This window comes from Hipposideros armiger, unplaced genomic scaffold (genome assembly GCF_001890085.2).
Source record: "Hipposideros armiger isolate ML-2016 unplaced genomic scaffold, ASM189008v1 scaffold_391, whole genome shotgun sequence".
NCBI classification, from domain to species: Eukaryota; Metazoa; Chordata; class Mammalia; order Chiroptera; family Hipposideridae; genus Hipposideros; species Hipposideros armiger.
In genome coordinates, this window is record NW_017731741.1 from 144,088 (window position 1) to 157,353 (window position 13,266).

The window sequence follows — 13,266 nt, forward strand, 5'->3', positions numbered from 1 at the left end:
TAGGAAACTGCCTACCTGGAAGAAATATAATTAATGCTTTTTCAAATGTGTCTGAACCGCATGAGCTGTCTTTTCTATTTCTGTGGCATTGTTACACAGATGTTTAGTAAGCTTAGCATCTAGAGTCTTTCAAGCTTTGATCTGAGACTTGGTGATTTTATAGAAGTTTCTTTCTTAATACTAGGTGTGAATGTTTTTCTCGTATACCCTATGTTCTTCCTCATCTTCACTAATATTAAAGCTAGATCAACAAAACTACATGTGTCTGGGGAAGATGTCCATCTTTTAGGCAATTTTTAAACTAAAACTTTGAAATCTTAGTTTCTTAGATAAAACTAAATTGCTGCCTATTCCTCCCCCCTCCCCCCACCTCAGCAAAGTTCATGCACTAAAACCCACTCATACAAGGAAACTCATGGTAGATGAAGCCCTGTAGAAGTTGGGCCTTTTGGTACTTGGGACACTTTTGGACTGAGGCCAAGATGGATTCATGCTATGGCAGATTGAAGCCTCATGATGGGGAGACAGAGATAATAGAGAACTGAGAATCTGGAAAGATACTTCCTACATCAGAAGTTCCCAAATTTGTCTGCACACTAGAAGCACTTGGGAGTCTTTTAAAGTGTCCCAAAAATTTTTCCCTCCCCCAAACCAATGAAATCACAGTATCTTGGGGGGTGGACACGAGCATTAATATATTTTTAAATTTCTCCAGTTATTCTAATGTGCAGACAGTTTTGGGAACCACTGACCTTACACAGTCAGGCTCTTTGATAGGAATAAGGTGACTCCTTTGCGGTCTGTGTAGACAAGCTTGGAAGATTCCAGGCATAGGGCATAGGGATGCAAAGCAGGACTCCATCCAAAGCAATTCCGAGGGACCATCTGATGTTTGAATCAAGGGCTAGCATATAATTCGGTATTTATGATTACTTTGCAAAACAAAAATAAAGTGGGTTTTCCTAGAATGGAAACACTTGTGAGATGAGTTAAACAATTTTGTTGATAATTCTAAATACTTTCTTAAATTTACGTGATGAAACAAGAGCAGAAATGGAAGAACTGTGGGTAGTGGTGTACTTCAAAATATGCTGAACCAGAAATCTCCCTCTTCCTCCTAGTGTTCTACCATTCCTACACACCTTTTGTCAGTTGGTACTAGCTGCTGCATTTCTAAGCAACAGGAATCTCTGCCCACACAGAGTCTAAAATATATGTTCTATATGGTCATGGGGCGTGAAAAGAACATTAATAAATGAAAGCCTCAGATAACTCTCAGACTGTATTTAAGCCAAGATAAGTGTTCTGCTCTAGAATCTTTTTTTAGAATTAACAATAACAAAATGGACTCCCTTTGTATTTGGAAAAATTCTCAAGTGTCTTTCCAGTTATATAAATAGATAGCCTTTCCCTTCCCTCTTCCATTCTCCAAGGTTACTCATAAGCAGTGAGATCCCTAAAGCTATAGTTGCAGAAGGAAGAAGGAGGAAAAGTAGCAGAAGTGGTAGATAATTAGTATTTTTTTTTTTTTTAGTGTAGGAATGGGACATTTACTAGTTGATGGCTGTGTCAGTGCTGCCACATCTTCCTGAGGGACCGGGAACAATTCCATGTGCTTGGCAGGTTCTCAAGAAATACCTGCTGAATAACTGCTGAGCAGTTGAACGCAGGAAGTCCTGGCGTAAATCCCAGCACTGCTTGCTAGTACTTATTCGTTGTATCGCCCTGGGCAAACTCTTAACCTCTCTAAGTGACAGTTCCCTTTATGAAGAAGGGGATCATGATAGCTCATGCATGTTTTTTTGTGTTTGTTTGTTTTAAACTTAACTCTTTGATTCATTTTATGTATTTATTTGTTTTTTTTTTGTTAAAGTATAGTTGAATATGATATTATATGGGTTTCAGGTGTACATTATAGTGATTGACATTTATGTACCTTACAATGTGATCACCATAGGTCTAGTAACCATCTATCACCAAAGTTATTACAATAAAATTGAATATATTCCTTCTGCTGTTCCAGCTATAAAATAAATAAGTCACGGGAAGGTAATGTAATACAATGCATGTGGTTTTTGTGAGGTATAAATGAAATAGATATGTAAACCTCGTAACACAGCACAGTATATGGCACATTGATTGTATTCAATAAATACAAGTTATTACTATAATGAATCAATCACATAGTGAAATGTCAGAAATGTCAGAAGATTACATGGAGACAAAGACTCCAGCTTTTCAACGTGGGGAAATGTTAAATGTATAGATGGGAGAGATTGGTATACATTTTTAAGAAAAGGGCACTTTGTGTTCATTAATGACTAGAGGCCAGCATGGTTTTAATAAACACAGATGATATTGACAAGACTGCATTTTCTTTTGCATTTGACTTGCTGGACCAGTCATTGGGGTACTAAGTAAGTAATTAGCAGAGTTTCTCATGATGTTCTTATAGAAGATGGACTAATAGAGGTGAATTAGTTGAGTATGATCGGAGATATGTAAACGTCCATACCCAAAACATGTGGATAACTGACTGGCTGCACAATGAGGATTCAAAAGATATTATTATATTAAAATAATGAAAGGAAATTTAAAATTAAAAGTTCACTGAGAATGCAAATAAATTAAACAGTTGGTTAAAAAATTATTTGTGTGTGCATGAAATGTGTAAAATTGGACTTAATTGGTATTCATATGAAAAAGATATGTATTAGTTCATTTTAAGATCAAAAGATGTGCTTGCTAAACACACAGATGGAATATTAGCCTGTAAACTCTACTGTTGATATCAAAGGAAGTAATATTGATGTAGTACTCTGTACTAGGCTAATCATACCATAAGATACCTTCTAGAATGACATTTTTCATGGATTTGTAGGTGAACTGGAGAGAGCTAAAGGGGGATTACAAGGGTGGTTGAACTCTCTGGAAGTTGGGGTACCTGAGTAATGGAAAATAGCTGGCAGTGTTTTACCTGGAGAGAGAACAATTAGAAAAGACATAATGATTGTCTTTGAAATAGTGGACAGTCTTCCTCAAGAAGTATGGATTAGATGCCACCTATTAGGCTCCAGAAGGAAGAAAAAAGATCTAATTAATATACATTAAGTGGTAGAAAACTTTAGCTTTGTATAAGAAACACATTTCTGATGAGAAGAGGTATTAAAATTGAGTGAGTTTCTTTGTAAGCTTTGTCACTGGAAGTATTAAATACTGTGTGATCATCTCTTAAGATGTATTTTTGAGAGAAATCCTCCATTGATGGGAGCTAGGATTAGGTGTTCTTCAGGTTGTCTTCCAACTTGAATGTGATGCTGAAAATAACTTTACTTCACATTCATGCTTTTAAGCTACTCAAGAAATTAGTGGAAGAGAAGACATTAGCAACTATGAAACTGTCCATCTTGTTTTTTAACCTGCCTTAAGAACTTCTGTCTCTGTGGGTAGGTGTACACTGAACTGTTAAGTGGTTATGAAAGCATTTCATCTCTTTCCCTACTATATATTTCAGTATATTTGAATTATGTATAATAAATATATATTCGTTTTGAAATATGAAAACAAAGACAAAGAAGAAAAAGAATATTTTGTGACTTGTACCTACTCAAAAGAGGAATTTGGAGGGCTTCAATAGCAAAGCTGAATGTGAAGTTTGTGAGTTTCTGAAACTTGCTTGGTGCATTATTTTGATCTGAGAGCAGTCTACATATTCTCTGCCTCCTGCCCTCCCACCTGGGTGTGTAGGTAGGCATCTCAAACTTAACCTCACTCACCCTCGGCCTGCTTCTTTACCAGTCTTCCCAATCTCAGTAAATGGCACTTCTGGCAGCTCCAGTAAGAAATTAGGAGTCATCCTTCTTTCTTCTCCTTCCTTCATCCCACACATAAAACCCATTTTCAGGTTCTATTGACTCTTCTTCCAAACTAAATCTAAGACCTGCTCACTTGCCTTCAATTTTGCTACTCCCACTCAATCTCCAACCACTGGAACCACTGTCTGTCTTCCTGACAACCACTCTTATTCCTTCTTTTCATCATTCTCTGCAATGTAGCCACAGTATTATGCACACACATGCACACTTATGTCAATTAGAATATGCCACTTGCTACTTAAAGCTCAAATGACTTTTATATAAACCTAGTATTAAATTTGAATTCCCTATACAGACCGATAAGGTTTCACAGATCCTGGGGCCTTATCTGACCCCTGTTCACTGCATTTACCCACTTGGGCACTGTAGTTCAGCCACACTGGCTTTTATTTGCTTCATCAAACTGGATAAACCCACTTCCATTTCAGGTCCTTTCCAATAGCTGCTCTGTCTTCCTGGGATCTGCTTCCTTCACACTTTTGTGGTTGGCTCCTAATTGTCATTTATTTCTCAAGAGTAAATATCATTGCCTTAGGGGTGACTTTTCCGATCACTCAACCTTAAGGATTTCCAGTTCCTCTCTATAATGTCTGTTTTATTTTTCTATAAGCACTTATTATCTAAACATTTTTGGGTAGACTATTATTTAAATTTTTTTAAAAAAGTGTCTGTGTCACCTCCCCTCCCCCCCAACTAAGCTATGTTTCATTTTAGTAGGAACTTTGTCTGCTATCCTGTATAATAATATGCCCTCAGCCCTACCACAGGAGCTGAGGGATAGTAGTCACTCAATAAAATATGTGTTGGAAGAAAGGAGAGAGGGAGGGAGGGAGGAAGAAAGAAAAGAACTTTCTCCTTAAAATTTATTCCTTGCATAAACTGGTCATGGACAGTTATGAGAAGTCTTCTAAAAATTTTCAAAAAGTAATGTGATGGGATGGGATGAAAGTAAAATATAGTATCTTCTTTCAGTGGTAAGATCTGAAGTTGCTTTTTTCCACTGAAGCTATCGTTAAAGAGTCAAAATTTTAATTTTACACTATCTCTGATAATTCTATAATTATAGCACAGGATTACATTTCAAGAAAACTCAAATGAGATGGTTGTGGGAAAACATTCAGAATGTGTATTTTCAGAATGTGGCACTTAACAGATTGCTCAGGTGGGCCCCTCCCTGGAGCACAAGCTAACAGGATTCATATTTTGGCATTCTGGCAGCTATTTCACAGATCTATTAGACTCCGAGCTTCAGTTGTAGCTGAAGTGGCTTCTAGAAGACAGGCTCCTTCTGTTGTAACATTTCATTCAAATTTCTAAGGTTAGTGAAGAAATAACTAAAATAGGCTTGTCTTGAAATTTTGAAAATTATGTTTGCATAGTTTGTTTATATGGTTTTAGGATTTCTTTAGGATCAAAGATTCTCTTTAACATAAAAATATTTATTATTTTACTATCAATATTATTTAACCACCATAACACTTATTATAGAAATTGATATTAGAAACAAATGTTTGAAGGAACAGGCTTTTGAGATTTAGAAAAAGAAAAACTACAAGCACCTGTTGAAGAAAATGATGACAGATGGTAGCATTTTTCTCAAGGTCCCCCTTGCAGCTGTGCTTACATTCAGTTCTCCAGGCTGAACTGGGGTTTATTCATATCTTTTATTACACCCGTAAGAGTTTTCACTTTATCCTGTTGAACACAGCACCAGTCAAAGCTCCCTTCTGTTACAGAGACTTTATTCAAGGGAGAAAAAAAGACTGACAATGAGTGAGAACCAATTTAACATCTGTGTAATCATGTTTTTTAACAAGAGGCCATAGCAATCTTGTTGATTATCAAAGCTGGCTTTCTTGGTATGTTATCTTAGTTTGAAAGTGAGAGTCAGTACTAGCGCTATCATGCTAAATGATAAATGCCAACTTCAGCTAATGCTGAGTTACTGTACTGTTGCCATGCAGCATTTTGAAACCTTAATGATATAGTTCACAATTTTTTCAAAGCATGAAGTGTTCAAAACAAAAGATATCCTGTGAGAGCATGTTTCAGGAGTAATATTTTTATGACACAACTACAGACTAACTTTATTGTTGGGGTCTAATTATCAACTCAGATTTTCAAGGATAACAAGTACTATTTTATCTTTACAAAGTGTAAACAAGCCAAATACATGATTAATATGATAATCCATAATAAAAAACAAAAATAATATCTCATCGACAATTTATGCTGAAACTGATCTTAATGCAGATATCTGAGTTACAATGTGATTGATATCCACCTAAAGCCATTGATATAGAGTAACATTACTTCATATTTTACTTTACAGAACATTCAAACTGAATAAGTGCAAAGAAGAATGACTTCTGCATATCAGCTTTTATATTTACGTAATTAAAACATCTATATTTTTATTCTTAAACTCTTACAAAATCTCAACAGAATCATGATTCTCTGAATCCTTCTCAACCCACTTGCCCTCATAGAGTCCATTTTTAATGATACTTAATTAGAGCCTACTTTATCAGTATTTTATATTTATAAAATATACAATATATTTAATACATAGGTCATACACTTAGATTTTTATAAAGCTGTGCCATGACAACGGGAGTGCACTGTGATTAAATTCCTGTATTTATTTTGAAAGTCCTGTAATATCAGGCACTATAGGAGGACAGCTGAAGAAAGGCCTTCACAGTGAGCTGCATGTGGCTCCGTTTGCTAAATGGCTCTAGGAGTGGGGTGAGAGATGCCATTTGCCTCTAATTCTAAAGATAAAAATCTGATAGTAAAAGTGATCTGGGAAATTTCCTTAAATATCTCGTAAGTACGATATAGTATGGGTTTGTGAGTATAAATTTCTAGGTGATGTTATTGGTATTCAAACTATTTGGTTGCTGTTTTACGGTCAATTTCATTCACCAGTTTTTTGTGTTTTTTTTCCCCCGTAGAGGGTGATAATAACAAAATAACTATTCCTCTTAATCATCTACTTCAATAACATTTATGTCTTTGTCAAACTGTCAGGAAATCCTTAAACCCACTGAACATACTTTTTTAGGTTTAGCCCATCTGCATGAAGTATTTTTAAGATGGACACATCTTCGAATGACTTGCTTTCTTTTCCTTCCTCCCTTCCCTTCTTTCCTTTCCTCCCTTCTTCCTCAAACAAGAACAGTTGAATGATAGGAAATTTGGGACCCAGATTTTTTTTTCACCTTTTTTTCTTCTCTTGCCTCACTTAATTGTGCTTTCAAGGTTTGCCAATATGCCATTTTTTATTGTATAATACGGACACCATTAAGACTGCGTTTGATTACAGTCCATGTATTTGCTGAATACTGGCTGATGGAAGATAAAAAGTGCTACTGGGGAATATTTTGCTTCCACCAGGTTAAACTATTCCTATAACACAAAGATGGTTCTTGGGTTCATTATCTTCTATTTTCATTTAGATTGAGCAAAAGGATAGGCAGTATGCTCCTTTTAAATATTTAATGAGCCTCTGCTATATGCAAGTCACTTTGTGATTCATGGAGGATAAAAATTAACATCAGAAAAATATTCTAAAACATGGTTTCTCTCTCTCTCTCTCTCTCTCTCTCTCTCTCTCTCTCTCTCTCTCTCTCTCTCTCTCTCTCGGATTTTTTTTTCTTTAAAATAGGTAGGAAAAGCCCTCCCAGTGTAAAAGGATTTCAAAGAGCTGTTGCATGCTAACAGCTTTTTTCTCCTAAATGTTGATGTCAGTTTCATAAGATTCATGTCCATTTAGGGGCTAAAAGGTCATAACAACATTCCCAGATTTCAGTGCCAGATGTGTCTGCATGGCAGATCTTGCAACCCCAATCTCTTTCTAGCATCTGGTTAAACACATTCCACATCAGATCTTAACCGTATGTAAATATAATTGAGAGCAAGTGAGAAAATAATCTGTTGTCTCCCTCCGTTTGTTCCGTTGACAATGTAAACAACTATTCTAAAGTTACACGTTTATAACTGGATTAACAGCAGGTGTCTATTTCTACATAGTCACCACCTGGTTGAGAAGAGAATGCTGTGCCTAGAATATATTGCATGCTCCATGGGAATGCAAATAGAGGAATAAGGACTCGGAGAGGGAAGGATCACTTCCAGTCAGAATGATGAAAGAAAACTTCATGGAGGAGAGAGAATCATGGGTCTTAAAGAGAAGGAAGCGTTTCAATGGGTGGAGTTAGTGGAGAGGATACCTCGGTGGGGTGAGGAGAGCTGGGGAGATAGAGAGGAAGAATGTGAACAAAAGCAAAAAGCTGGAAAAAGGCAGAGTATTTGAGGGGAACAATAGATAAGAGAGATCATATAGTGAGATTAATGGTAGACACCCTGGAAAACCAGGTTAGTCTAAATTTTAGAGAAAGCTTGAATCTAAACTATAGAACTTTGTACTATATTCTATTGGATTAAATGTAATGACATACTGAGAATGATTTTCAAGGAAGATTGACAGAAATATGTAGGTGATAAGGTCTGAACTGAGACAGGAGAAGCTGTAATGGAGTAGAAGTAAACGGTGGGTGATGTTTTCAAAGGAAGGCGTGATCGGAGCAGGGGCTATCTGTGGAGATGTGAGTAATAGAGGAAGAAGTTAAAGAAAACTGTGGTTTCGAATTTGGATGGCTGGAAGAATAGCAATATAATAAAGAAAATCAAGAAAACTAGCTTTACAGATAAAGGGTGAATACGATTTTAGGTATATTTCATTTGAAATGACAATAAAACTTCCAACGGAAGGTATTCAATAGACTTTTGGATATGTGACACTGAGTAAAGGTGATGATTGGAAATTCTTGGAGTAGATGAGACTCCCAAAGGATGAAATATGAAGACAGGAACATAATGTCAAGGACAGAACTTTAATATTCATGTTAGGAATGAGAACAACAGAGGCCAACTGTCAGAAGTGGATGGACAATCAACAGTGGCGCCTTCTGGAAGTGGGGAATGTGGACACCCTTGCCCTGTTTCTAGGACTTCCTTATTCCTAAATTCAGAGGGAAAGAATTTCATCTTTCATCATTAAGTATAACATCAGCTGTAAGGTTTTTATAGATGCCCTTTATAAGGTTAAGGAAGCACCCTTCTATTGCTAGTTTACCAAGAGATTTTACCATGAATTAATGTTTCAAATGGTTTTTCTGCATTTATCGAGATGATCATATGTTTTTTTCTGTTTTAGACTTTTGATATAATGAATTGCACTGATTAATTTTCTAATGTTGAACCACCTGTGCATGGTCATGATATATTATCCTTTATATATGAGTGTGTGCATGTATGTGTGTGTGTGTGTGTGTGTGTGTGTATTTATTTATTTATTTTATTTTATTTTTTTATTTTTTTTAAGCTGAGCCATCCTGCCACCTGTTGACAGCTCATCAGTGGCTCAGCTCGGGCTGGGACTCGAACTGCTGTTGCTCAGAGCTTGCACTCTTGAGTGAGCTCTTAACCAACTGAGCCACTCGACCGGCCCCCTATAATATATTTTTAAGAAAATTTGCATTTAGGCCCATGAGAGATATTGATCTATAGATTTTCTTGTAATGTCTTTGATTTGGTATCAAGGTAATGCTAGCATCAAAAAATGAGCTGGCAAGTGCCCTATTCCTTATTTTTTAGAAGAGTTTATGAAAGATTGACTATTAAATATTTAGTAAAATTCAAAATGAAAGCACCTTGGCTTAGAATTTTCTTTGTAGGAAGGTTTTTAACCATAAGTAGATTATAGGGTTATTTAGAGTATCTGTTTTTCTGAATAAGTTGCTGGTTTGTGTCTTTTGAGGACTCTGCCCATTTCTCATCTAAATTATCCAAGTTTATTTTGCATCAAGGTGTGTATAATATCATTACCCTTTTGATACTTGTGGGATCTATTTTAATATTTCTCTTTCATTTGCAGCTACTTGTTTTCTACTTTTCCCATCTGCTCCTTGTTTTATTTTCTTTCTTTTACATTGAGAGTGCTTTATGATCTCATAAAGTGAATATTATTTAGGATTGAAAGAAGACAAGGTATGAGCTTCCATGTATCATAACTGAAATTTTCTCAATAAAGTGAGATGTACGATCATAGGCTGGGGATGGGAAAATGTCGGCATCTTATATAGAGAAGGTGTAGATTATTTGTCTTGGGAGGTCTCCCGAGGAAACAGCAAGAGATTAACATATGGATTTTCAAGTACGTGTCTGAAGTAGACATGTAACTAATAATACTACTTGGATAGCTAAGCTGAAGATATGTCTCCAAATAGGCTTGAAAAATTGGAAAACGTGAAAAAAAATTGTAATGGAATTACAGTGGTGGTTAGGATATTCCACATTTGAATTTTAGTTTCAATCAAAGCCATTCATGTTTTCCCTCAAGAAGGTAGAAGATGTCAGCTCTTTTAAACAATCACATTTTTTCAGGAGTCTAGAACGTTGATATGATTAGCAGCTGTCTTTTCTAAATATTGAACCCTCAGCAGTTTACACAGGACAGATGAGCTCAAGGGTTTGAGATGGGGGAAGTTTCTCCCATTTTCTTTCTCATAGCAAAGTTATCTGAAAAGGCCAGGAAAAGGTGGACTAGCTGGAAGGAATTGGTATTTCTAAATGGAAATAGAATGAATGGAAAATTGGCAAGCCATCTGGATATTTTGTGGGACTAATGGTTTTGGAAACATATTTGTAAGACTAGAATAATTATTCTGCTCTTTGAACTGATTACATTATGTATTATATTCTTTCTGTTTGTAAAAACTGTGATTGCTTGAATCATGTAATGAAATGTGAGCTTACTGTAAAGGCACAGCTAGTTTCTCTAAGTCCCTTGTTGTCCATAGGCATTGTTATTTCATTTACATATTTAAAATCTATGCGATGAAAAGTGGGAAAATCACAGTCTCACGGGAATATTTTATTTGAATTGCTTTCACAATTACAACTGGTTCTCAGAATTTTTTTTTTTACAAACTCCAACTTTAGCAAAAGGAAAAGTAACATTTTATGTGAAAAAACTTGATATAGATATTTTCCATAGACAGAAAAATAAACTAATTCATACTTTTTTAGAAGTGGCTACGATGGCGTAGAACACACTGCCCGGTTTAAATATTGGCTGTATTACTTCTTACCAGCTGTGTGGTCCTGAGCACAAAGCTTCACCTCTTTGTGTTCCAGTGTCTTCATCTGTGAAATAGTTTCATCTCATAGATTTGCTACGAAGACTAAATGAGTTAATACATGTAAAATGCTGAAGTTGAGCCTGGTGCATAGTATGATCTCAATGAGTTGTAGTTGTTACTAGAGTGAAAAAAGGTTAGTTAGGCTCTGAATGTTGCCAATAAGGTGGAGATTGGACAATATCTAGATCTGGGGCTCTGAATGTGAAATTTACACACATGTGATAACTGCCTTAAAAAGCTACTAGGAATAAAAATGTCACATGCCATCCAGTTGAGTGTGACATTTATAAACAATTTAAGGTTTTTTCTTCTATACTATATTTTTCCTGCCAAGCATAGCAATAATTTCTTCAAATGAATTTAGCTTTAGTAAAAACCAGGCTTCAGCATGTATTTTCTAAATCGGCTGTGTGATTTATTAAAAATAAAGTATCATGTACTGAAAAATCTGTATAATTAAGGCAAAAATTGATCTTCTATAAGTGAGAAAAAGTAACACGATTTTTATAACTCTCAACATAGGAAGCTAATGATAAAAAGCATAATGAAATATTTTGGAAAAAAAACCCCAATCTTGCAAAAAGGGGAAGAAAATTAGCATTGAATGGGCACTAAGCATGGAAAGCAGTTTTTCCCCCCTCGTATGCTATTTATTAACAAAATTGGTATGTATCACCCCCATTTTACTAATGTTAGAATAAAAGCTAACAGAGTTTGATTTCAACAATTCTTCAAGGCATTTAAGGGTGGAGCAGTGGGTCAGATCCTAGTCATTTGATTTCAAAGACTGTGCCCTCTCCCTTGCATCTGGCTGCCTCCCAGAAGTGATCTGTATACCACTGAACAAGTTTAGTGCAAAAATTATAGCTCAGTCACAAAAACAAAACTTCACTCATTTTTTCAATATCTTGTAATTTAACCAGTTTAATTCGTTTCCTTCCTTTTCATTGCATTTCATTTTAATAAGCACACACCATTAAAGCTTATACTAAAACAACCTATCACCTCAGGATGGGTCTCCTTGCTTTTAGGAATGCAAAGGGAAACACCATCAGGGAAATAGTGGAAAAAGTGCCCTCCTGGGGGCTGGTGTTCTGGCTTTGCCATGAACTAGTTACTTCACTTTGGGGCAAGCCATTTCCTAATATTGAATTTTCTTTTCATTTTCATAATAAATGAAAAGATCTGGAATGTTCCTTCATCCCATGTCTGTTGATGCTGTTTGGTATTGTAAACCCATACTGCCTTTTCCTAAAGGACCAAAAGTTCAAACATGGACCAATTTCCTAGTGGATTGATTATTTAGTTGGGATCCACCAGCCCCTTGGAAATTTCCAGGACTTAAAAAGTGACTATAGATACAGAATTTTGTAATAAGCAAACCCAGAATCATTTTTAAGGTTTTATAAATACTCTTAATCTAAATTCTTTTCCTTCTGAACTTAGGATATCCTGATTTTTCTTTTCCACATTTTCCCACAGGATTATTTTACAAATGCAAATAGAGAATTGAAAAAAGATGCTCAGCAAGATTATCACCTAGAATATGCCATGGAAAATAGTACACACACAGTAATTGAATTTACCAGAGACCTGCATACATGTGACATAAATGACAAGACTATAACGGTAAGGAGCCTCTGAATGAAGGCATGCATGAATACTTGTACATTTTCAGTTGTGAAACCCTTTATGGAATAAAAGGGACAAATATTTAAAATAACCTTTGACAACAAAGTCACATAGTCTTTTGGGGAATATTTTTGAATTCTCTTTATGAGCCAAAAAAATCTAAGAATATAAATGTCAATAAAGGCAATTTCTGTGTGAATCTAAAATTTTGAAGCGCTGTTTAAAGTGTGTATGATTTGACTTATAAAAGATTTTTAGCTTCTCTGTAAAGTTTGAAAATAGGCAATCGATAAAAGTTGTAAGAAACGTATTGCACAGAACAGAATTATGATACTGAATGTAAGGATATGATTCATCTGATTTGTAACTGATTCATCTTTGTAAATTTCTAAAATCCAGATGAATAAGTAGACTGATTAAAATTGCCTATCAACGTATTATACAAGATTTCTTATCAGCAGACTTCATGAAAAATGTAGTACCTGTATGCATATGCAAATTAAATATTTAGAGAGTATATAATTCATGTAGTACTTTGGAAGTTTCCACAA

The 13,266-nt window shown here is 35.4% G+C and overlaps 1 protein-coding gene across 2 annotated transcripts in view; it reads left to right on the forward strand.

Annotated features, from left to right (window-relative positions):
• The window catches only part of MOXD1 (monooxygenase DBH like 1), a 117,535-nt gene that overhangs the window by 49,630 nt on the left and 54,639 nt on the right, over positions 1–13,266 (forward strand). For both annotated transcript variants that reach the window (XM_019663461.1, XM_019663460.1), the window contains exon 2: positions 12,566–12,712. In XM_019663461.1, coding sequence (XP_019519006.1) covers positions 12,635–12,712 — 78 coding nt within the window. In that variant the 5' untranslated portion in view covers positions 12,566–12,634. The remainder of the gene's footprint in view (positions 1–12,565; positions 12,713–13,266) is intronic.